The 10,362-nt window shown below is 32.8% G+C and overlaps 1 protein-coding gene and 2 non-coding genes across 6 annotated transcripts; all 3 read right to left on the minus strand.

Annotated features, from left to right (window-relative positions):
• Positions 1-447: 447 nt before the first annotated feature.
• Positions 448-9,751, minus strand: LOC135584802 (beta-glucuronosyltransferase GlcAT14B-like). 4 transcript variants are annotated; one of them, XM_065135533.1, is made up of 6 exons: positions 9,632-9,751; positions 8,150-8,235; positions 3,411-4,094; positions 2,076-2,151; positions 1,883-1,998; positions 448-1,362 (listed from the first exon to the last, which is right to left on the minus strand). In XM_065135533.1, exons 3-6 carry the CDS (start codon positions 3,997-3,999, stop codon positions 803-805), a joined length of 1,341 nt encoding a protein of 446 aa, XP_064991605.1. In that variant the 5' UTR covers positions 4,000-4,094; positions 8,150-8,235; positions 9,632-9,751; the 3' UTR covers positions 448-802. The 4 variants fall into 4 exon arrangements, with proteins under 4 accessions (XP_064991605.1, XP_064991612.1, XP_064991623.1 ...); XM_065135540.1 differs by lacking the exon at positions 9,632-9,751 and adding an exon at positions 9,076-9,610; XM_065135551.1 differs by lacking the exons at positions 8,150-8,235; positions 9,632-9,751 and adding an exon at positions 4,310-5,074.
• On the minus strand, positions 9,094-9,209 carry LOC135639463 (small nucleolar RNA Z278). Its single transcript, XR_010496955.1, has one exon. It is a non-coding gene; the product is annotated as a small nucleolar RNA Z278 (small nucleolar RNA).
• On the minus strand, positions 9,411-9,551 carry LOC135639282 (small nucleolar RNA snoR134). The gene has a single exon (XR_010496897.1). It is a non-coding gene; the product is annotated as a small nucleolar RNA snoR134 (small nucleolar RNA).
• Positions 9,752-10,362: the final 611 nt, after the last annotated feature.

Genomic DNA, 10,362 nt, shown 5'->3' on the forward strand with positions numbered 1-10,362 from the left:
TATATTAAATTTTAAATATTAAAATATTAATTTTTTTATCCAAGGATTAGGAATATAATATGATTAGATTACATGAAATAATATTTTTTAAATTAAATTATTTTTGTAACTTCTCCTACAAAATAGAGGATAATAATTTTTATTTATTTTTTTTATAAAACATTAACTTGTTTGGGTTTGTCTTTTGTAATGCCTAAAAAAATTTGACATAAAAACTCATTATTCAAGCTGATTGATGAAAATGATTTTGACTTTATAGTAAGAGTTATTTTAATTACTCATCCGCAATCTTAAATTTATATTCTTAATATTTTCCCTGAGGAACCGATTCAAACTCAATACATAAAACTTAAATTGTGAATTTTCTTTGATATTCAACTAACTCTGATATAGTAACATGTCTTAACTATGCTTGAGAAAGAAATAAGATCTTTTAGAATATCAAAATTCAAGGAAAAAAAATTCTAGTCTTTCAATGTCAGATACAATTTGTTCATCTAAAAGTACAAACTAGGAGCCATAATGCATTAGCTTTCACTTCTCTTTAGCTTGGCCCCAAGCTTTGATTTCAATATATGTGATATCGGTATGCATTTCTCTCTCCAACTCATTGAGACACTCAATTGACTTCTGCAACATCCATAGATTAGGAAGTCAAAGCTATGTTGATCCAAATGCTTGATGATAGTCCTTCCAGAACAATGATGCAGGTATGACTCTCTCATGCTATGCCATATGTGACATCTCAGAGATATCATGAAGTATATAGTGCAAAGAACCAAGAATTGTGGGTTTGCTCTTGTTAAGCTGCATTTCTATGAATCCAATCTCTCTTAGTTTGATCATACTGCAATGAGGAACAACTCCCGTTTCGGAAATCCTGGGACATAAGCTTTTTCATCAATTGCTCTAACCTTTCAGCACCCAGACCTGGCAGAAACTTGGACTCGTCACCCCTTGATGAGCATTGTTCTGCCCCATCTGATCTCTGACTGCACCACCCACCTGGGGTGAATTGCCCATCGGATCGCCCCAAGAGTTCACGGTCTATTTTGTCCAAAACTGAATCTCCTTTTCCAAACTTCCGAGCAAAGGGCATACCACTTTTTACCATTTTGTTGAAGTCTTTGGTGGAAAGGTATCGTGGATGTTGCTTTGGAGGTTTGTCCCAGGCAATATAATGTAGGTCGTGGCTTATCGAACTGTTCTTGAACTGATCAGAATTGCAGATGACAGTGTGGAAGTAACCTTCAGGTGAGGAGATAAAATTTACATAATACATCAGGAGAACTCGAGGAAGGTTTTCCCAACCCCATATGCAGTACTCAAGGAAGTTCCGAGTCAGCATCACCCATGCTGAACCTGCACACAAGATGAGTCAGTAATCTATATATAATATAAACACTTTCTGAGTAAAGGAAAACATAAAATTGAGAATTTGTACGTTTGGTACAAGGTTAGTGGTGGTGTCTATTACATATACCAGCAGTAACCGATGATGTAACATGTGATAATTGTTGCAATGTATGTAATGAAAGAGGTGCTTTATTGTAGATAGCACATACACTAAATAGGTTATAATCAAACCAAGGTGAAAGAAAACCTTGCTAATGGGTTTTATGAGACTATGATCTGTGTATCAATGTTGAACTCAAGTTATAAGATCAAAAGCTACAGTCTGCACTTAGCATGCACTGAAAATAGAAACAGAAAGGGTGCATTAGATCCTTAAAGATGTTCAATCTCTCAGACAAAATCAGGAACAAGAATCTTGCCTAGACATCATTACCCACATAGAAGGACATCAGAATTTCATGATGCGGATACAAAGAATAGTCAAACAGAGGAACAAATTCAAGTTGATGGATGTAAAACAGCTTACCAGTGTACAATTTGAAAGAGGTTGGCAGTTCACGGCGTTCTTTGGTTTCAAAAACGTTGAATTTTTTGGACAAATAAAGACCTGGATCAACAATTATTGGTCTTGCCCTCTGAGTCCTGTATTCAATTGTTTACATGAAAATTTTATATTTTTAGTAAGAAATTAAAGTGAGAATAAATAGCCTTAAACTTACAGTTTCCAACCAGCAATAGGTGAGTGCTCAATGAAGTTGAGGTTTCTAGGCAAAGAAGATAGAACATGTAGTATATCTGCACATATACCTTAACACAAGTAAGCTACACAAAGATATGATGGCATTATTAAAATGGGAACAGATTTTATAGTAGTTACATGTATGGATACTCAAATCATAAGCTATGCACTCTTCTGTTTTTCTTCTTGAAAAGAAAGTTAATCTCCATGCTTATTATTAGTTGATGGAATCTATGTATTAATGAAAATAATACATGTGTTTATGAACAATATGACTAATGCATACTAAAACAGATCCAATTTGTCAGCACAACCCAATTCACGTGGCAGATCTCAAAGATGCGCAAGGAAATCGGATCTATTAGATTATTTCTTGAAGAAAAGTTTTTAAGACGATGATTCCATGTTAAAAACCATGACAAAGCATCAAATAAGTCATTATTGGGGTAAATAAAATTATGGCCATACATGATACAATTCTTTGATTCTGCAAGAAACTCTTCACATTCAAAGGGCAAAGTCCTTGATAAATGGCTCTATTGAAGATTTGGTTCTCTTGATTTGAGTTTTCATTTTGCTAAATGGTCATAATTAGCTCTCAGTTTAATTGAAACTATGGATTCCTAATTAATAATAGTCAAGAATGTTGGTTCCACCATTTCAGGGTAATTTCCGTTGGGTCAAGGGCTCCCTGATCTATGATCATTTCAAGCCTTATTTTAGCCAATACTTGTAGATGGAATTTTCCCCCCAATATTTTTTAGCATCAATATTAGTTAGATGCTTAAAGACTAAAGAGAATGTGTATCAACAGAATCATCTAAACTAATCCAGTATAAGTAGCTACAATAAAGTGAATCAACCATTTATTGTTTTAAAAAAATAAAGTACTTTTACAAAAACTTTTCACCAAATTATTTGTGTAGAAAATGTGGGGGGGGTGAGTGCCATCTCGAACTTTCACTTCAACTAGGGGCTTCTATTGACAAAAGTTGAGTGGAAAAGGGAGAATCATGAGTTGCAACTATCACTCTAGCCGCTGGTTTTAATCAAAAACTTCAATTTCTAAAAAGATAAAAATCATGAAGGAAATGGTCAGCGAAGATAAACAAAACTGTAATATATTACAAGTTCGAATTCCTCCATTTCCTCTTTGGCATTGACATAGTAAAAGAAAGAATGCCATGGAAGTTGTACAACAAAACATGATATAAAAGATTTATCAGCAGCTATAACTTGTTGAAATTGACAAATGCAAGTTCAATCAATAGAAGAAATGAGAATATAAACAACTAAATATCAAACAACAACTGACCATCTTGTGTCATAAGAGGATAATCCGATGCACTCAGATTTATAAACCAGTCCCATCTTAACCTCTCCTTCAACAGGATGGCAATCGCATGAAGGGTGCACGCAATCATTGTTGGGCCCTTGTATGTCACCAAGTTGGCTTTGGCAATTACACGTACATTCTCAACCTCACTAAACAAAGGATCGCCCTTGACATACATGGCCAAGTCTATCCTTTCCCTGGGAGGAGCCTCAAGGTCCAAGTGCAGAATATATTGATTTCGTGGATGATATATTGCTTGCAGAGTTCTCCTCATTCTTTGGCTGTCACCTTTTGTGCCAGTTAACAGATAAGCTATCCGTGGAGCTTCATTTTCCGATGCTACTGTCTGGTCCATTGGCTCTTTCCTTTCTGGCTCTATGTTATAACCCTCAGAAACATCTAAACTAACATCGAAGGACAATGAATCCCAAGGATTGTGAGTGGCAAATAGCCCAAGAACATTTGCCATGAAGAGAGTGAAAGAGACCAGCAAGCTTGCAAAGAATGGAATAAGCCATCTTCTGTCACTAAATGCTCTCCCTAGATGAAGGCTCCCATTCTTTCTCATACTTTTACTCACCACTTGATAGATCAACTGTTGTGTTGCTATCTCCAAGATGCTCCGCAGCCTTTAGACTCTACAACGGGAACACCTCCAATTCTCTGAAACGATTGGAAATATCAGGAGAGAATAATGAACAAGAAAGAAGCGGCGGCAGCAGAACCAAAGCCACTTCTTAAGAAGGAATTTTCTATATCCAATCTATCCAACAATCGGTGTCCATGAGAAATATTGAGTTTCTGATCTGTCAGTAATTCCAGAGTCCAGTTACTTTAAAGATCCATGAAAAAATCGATCTTTTCTCACAAGAACAGACCTGATGGTGCGGAAATGCTTCCCAAATCTAAAATTTCTCTCAACTCCGTTCCTCAAAACAGCTCAAAGAACGCATGAAACTCGCCAGGAACTGATTAGTTAACAGGAAGAACAAAAACTCGAACATAGAACGATTTCTTGGAAAAATAAACAGTTTTGCTACCTATTTCTGCATCCACGCAATCCTCCCATTCTGATCTGACCACTCTACACCAGAAATGGAGGAAAAGCACCGGAGAGATCGATCTTTTCGCCGAGATCGCGCATTAAAATGCACCAAATAAAAAAGAAAAGGACGGACGGAAGCAGCGAAATCAGAGAGCACACCTAGCCGAAAACCGGTGGTCGGAGGGAAATCGTCCAGAAAACCACGACGATATTCCTCCAAGACGAGGACTTTGGGCGATGGCCAGTGAATGAAGAGGGAGGATGAAGAAGCGAGCAGAGAGAGAGAGAGAGAGAGAGAGAGAGAAAGAGAGAATGTACGGATTCGGGAGGGTGTTCTGTTCCACCACCTCCGTTACGGACCAACACGCCGTGTTTGTTGCTGCAAGAGAGCAGCAGTTGGTGGATTTCTTTTGCTTGATTCCTAATTCACGTACGTGGCTAACCTCTAAAATTTGAAGCTATGAATTATATATGATAAAAAAATAAATTTAAATTACATATATATAATATTTGGAATCTTACCAGATAAATTATTATTTGTATTTTATCTGAATATAAGTTTGTCGCAAACAAATTCACTTTAATTTGTGAGAAGTAATTATTATAATTATAATTAAATAGATATTATAGCTATTTATATAGTTATTTTGTTTATTGATAAAAAAAGATGCAAGATTACATTGGGTCATTAATGTCTAGCATTAAACAGCATCCCATCTAATAAAACTAAATCTTTAATTTATTAAAAATTATAAATAATTTTTTAGTACTCTTAATTTAATTAATTATATTTTTTTTTATATAACTCAATAATAATAAAGAATCCATATAATCAATCCCAAATGATTGAAACTTAGTATTTGGATAATCCAACTTTACATTAATGTTAAGTCTTTCGGATGTATTTGCAAGCACATTTGAAATATGTCTTGAGACCCCAATGCAAATTTCACTTTCCATACATATTTCAAATGTAAATGAGAATTTGATATATATATTTTTTAAATCATATTCGGAATGTTCCATTTTGCTAATGCTAATTTGGGATATTGTTAGCATTTCTAATATAATTTTTAAATTTTAAAAATATCTTAGAATTTTATCAAAGACTATAATATTACCAAATGATTTAGTGAGAAATTAATATGATTTATAATTTTTATAAGATAAAATTATATTTATTTATTTTTAAATATTATATATTATTATATTTATTATTTCTTATATTTCTAGACCATACAAATTTTTTATAGGATTATATGCATTTATTTTTATTTTTTTTATTTTTTTACCTATTAATTTAAATAAAAAAACTAAAATAAAATATTAAGAATATTAGAAGTATAAATTTATCATAAAATATTCAATAAAATTTTGAAATATAATTTTACTAAATAATATTTATGTCAATGTATATTTAAAATATAGTTTTTTATTTATTATTTACCAACACTCAAATCATTTCACAACTACAATTTCACTCAAATCACTTTCTCTAACTATTAATTGCAATTATTAATATATTTTTAAATATAGTTGTATTATAAATAACTATATTCTTAATTATCGGTATATTTTAATAATTTTAAAATTATTTTTATTAAAAAGGAAAGTAGAGCAATTAGCTGCCTAGCTAACAATTATCTAACATATTTTGATGATTATAAAATTATTTCTTTGTTAAAAAACAAAGAGAGTCGATTAATTAGTTAGCTAACCCAATCTGACTTTTTTTTCTGAAGAGGAAAATTTTATGTTATTATATATCATTTTTATAATAATAATAATAATAATAATAATAATAATAATAATAATAATAATAATAATAATAATAATAATAATAACAATACAATCATATTGATTTTATTTGTATTTCTTTGGAAAGCATGCCTATTAGCATCGAAAATGAGTTTGAAAATGAATCCGGAGAAATAATTTTAAAAAAAGTGAATATGAATCCTTTTTTCTAATAAAAAATTTTCTCACAATAATTGAACCATTAAAAAAGATATTTTTATTTTTTTCATTTGACGATAATATAACAGCTCCGTTGATCAAGGTACAAAAATCTTTATCTTGTTAACATAATACTTGATTGATGGTAAGTTTATATTCCACATATACATAGATATAGAGTTGTTGGGTATTGGTGTGATCTCTGGCTTTCTTGCAAAAGGGTAGGTGGAGGGTCTCCCTCGTGGTGACCACTTAAATTCTATAACAATGCAGATGCGAATGATGATTGTAACTTCAACTCTAAGTTGTAAGTTATTGTCTCAATCAAATATGAGACCCACCCACTTCTACATCAAACAAGGTTTCAGGTTTTGCCGGTCAGTAATGTTTGGTCTACGACTGATCGGAATTCGACTGATCGTGCAAGATAAAAATTAGGTTGATTTTGTTATGAGCAGATAGGTGGAAATACTTAATTATATATTTTTAAAAATAATTACATATTATTTAGTTTTTTTTATATCTTAATTTTTATGCTTTAAAAAATTACATTACTATTTCAAAAGTAAATCAGATTCATTTATCTTAACATTATCGATTTTACTCGTAAAAATATAAATAAATAATTTTAACATTCGAATTGATGATGACGAATGACATCGGTGGTGGTGGTGAAAGACGACGAGGTCGCGAGTTTGTTGTGGATGAGGAGCCCAGCGATAAGAGATGAGAGCTACTTTGCATCTCCATCGATGGCCCTTTAATCACTCAAAAACTACATCGATGATGACGCAAATACCGAGCGACCCTTTTATCGCTCAACAATTCCGTCAACGCTAATGCAAATACCAAGTCACTTTCGTCACTAAACAACTACATCGATGTTAACGCAGTTGTCGAGCAACTCTTTCACCACTCGATAATTGCGTCGATGTCGATACAGATGTAAAATGACCCTCACCTCTCTTCGTCGCTCTTCTCATCCATAACAAACACACATGTCTACCAACGATACCGTTGTCCACCGCCACCAACACCATCTACCATCTACCATCATCCACTAGAACATTAATTTTTTTTAATTTTTTTATTTTATTAGTAAAACCAATAACATTAAAGTAAATGAACTTTATTTGAACAAAGTTTAACATTATTGATCATTCAATTAACTACTCGACTATATTCATTATAATAATATAAAAAATAAAATCGCTAAAGAAGTTATTTGATTTATTGAATGGTGATCTGAAGCAAGTATGTCAAGATGGATTAGTTTCCTTGGTAAATATGTCATGAAATGCTGAAAAATCAGTTTTAAATTAGATGTGTTGGATACCTTAATCTGAAGCAAATAGTATGCATTCTTTAATCGTCAAGGCTTCACATTATATATCTATTTTGTCGTAGACATATATTTTTTCAGCTTCTAAACAAGCTCCAAGTGATCCCGTAAGATAAAAATAAATGGTAGACCAACAAAAGTCATTAGATCGATTCAAAAAGAGGAACCATCAGTGTTGAGCTTTATCTAACCCTGAGAAGGTCATTTGGGTGCCTTCAGGTTTCATTGATCTAGCATAGTGGCTAGTGTAAATAAGACCTAAAGTCCATATCCACCACAGGGCTGCTTATTAATATAGATTCATTCATTGCTTTTCATAAAAATTAAAATTAGTTGGCAATGACAGCTAAAAGTAACTATTGGTTAAATGTGTACCTTCTTTTAACTCATCACCTTGGGACCAGGTTGATTTGTGTAAAAGAAAGTGATATTGAGGTGATGTTGACAATGGATTCTGATTCCTGATAACAAAGAGGGCAAAGTATAATTAAGCCTATCAGTTATGGAAAGTTCAACAAAATATCTGTGTACATGGGGAAATAAATAATCTCCAAAAGCTATACCAATCATATCAACTTTGATCAAGATGAGATAAATCATTCTTGTTTATAACCTTATCCTAAATATTACTACAGTTATCCGAAGAGGAAGGTTAGTGACTTCAATATGAGTTGGATTTAAACAAAGAGATATCAAATAACCAAGGATCATTCAAGATGTTAGTAATTTGTTTGAAAAAATCAAATCATTTTGCAACTCATGCATAGCCATATTAAATAATTATTAATTATTATAATATTTTTAATAAATACAAATTTATACTAATCATCTTAGATATGTGTCCTCTGTAAAATTTTGAATTGATTTAATATAATTTAACCAAGTTACAAATTGAGTTACATATCAAAATAATCTTATATTCTGATAATTAATTACCATAAAAATTTTAAAAAATATCAATCATCTTTATCCCAGTGATTCTAAAAGTTTAACTCATCACAAAAGTTATTTAAAAGTTTTTCATTTTAATAATTAATTATCATAAAATATTATAAAAATAAAAAAGATACTAATTATAATTATGATCAAATAGTTACAACATGGAAGCCAAAAGAGTAACGAAATTTAAAACGAAAAAGGGGATAGCTGAAAAGGCTACCGAGAAAGGCCTCATCACAGACTTAAACGAGAACCAGCAAACGAAAAAGGATCAATGGTAGACCAACAAAAGTCATTAGATCGATTCAAAAAGTTCTGAAATTTACTAGTATATTGACACAGACGAACTGAAAGAATCCTACGCTGGGTTTTACTGCAGTGCCTCAGACAAATCCAGATATGTCATCTGAATGTAGCAGCTCCAAGTAGGTTCTCCCTGCAAAACAGGGACTTGGACCCATCTACACCTCCAAAATGTGGATATGTCATCACAGGTGACCCGGATTCTAATTCAATCATCTGCAATAATTTCAACCAGAAGAAATCCAAGGAAAGAAACGGGAAAACCCACCGAAGTTCCTCAAGAGGCTTAAGAAGTCCGGCTTAGCAGCTTTTCAAACACTAATTTTCTAAAGCATATTAAGATACACACTACAAACCATCAATTTGATCCAAATAATTTCAAAAAATTGATCTTAAATTTGGCCGTCACTGACACAGATCAGTCGTGGGATACCATCAACCGAACTGAAACACCGAACGGAAACTCAATCTCGCACGGGCATTGGGGCCTCGATCGTCATACGACTTTCAGAGAAGCCCGGGGTGCACCGTGCATCGGCGCAAAAACACAGGAAACGAAAGAAAAGCGATTAAAAGAACAAAAACCACAGGAAATGAAAGAAAGATCGAACTGACATTACGATCGGCGGAGCTGCGTGGTGGATCGCGAACCCACAAACGCGGATCTTTCGCCTCCTCCCTCTGTAGTTCCACAGCCACACAAAATCCATATCCAAGTGGCGGAAGAGGGACCGCGACATCCTAATTTATAGAAGACGGGAATAAACCCTAGTATCCTAATTTATGCCAGGTACGAATTAGCCGGGCCGGACCGGTGCGGACCGGATCGGGTTGAAATCGGTCAGGCTAACCCGAGTCTGACAAATCTAACCTAATGTCGAGTTGGATTTGGACATTAAATTCGAAAAGCCTATTTGAATTAATCCAAGCATAAACATATTATTTACACTATATAATAAACCTTATTCTTAAGATGCCTCATTCCAAACCCTAAGTATTATCAGTATTATAGTCCAATTAATTGTTCAGAGTTATTAGTAACTATCACTTGAAATTTCGAATGAAATATGGTTGTTGGTTCATAATGCATATCTCAAACCTCCAACCCTTAGTAAATGGATCTAATACATCACGTTAATACTAATGTTTTAGATTAAAAAAATTATTAAAACAATAACAAACCTTAATCTCATATATCATATTTAAAATAATATTTTAGATATAAAAATTATCATATAAAATATATGCTATTTTGGTAAATAAAATAATAAATCTAACAATAAGATAATCACCTTGGCCAATTCATATTCCAATATTTCCTGATGATAAGATCTTCAGATAAAAAT

The sequence above is a fragment of the Musa acuminata genome, chromosome BXJ1-3, assembly GCF_036884655.1.
Source record: "Musa acuminata AAA Group cultivar baxijiao chromosome BXJ1-3, Cavendish_Baxijiao_AAA, whole genome shotgun sequence".
Taxonomy (NCBI): Eukaryota; Viridiplantae; Streptophyta; class Magnoliopsida; order Zingiberales; family Musaceae; genus Musa; species Musa acuminata.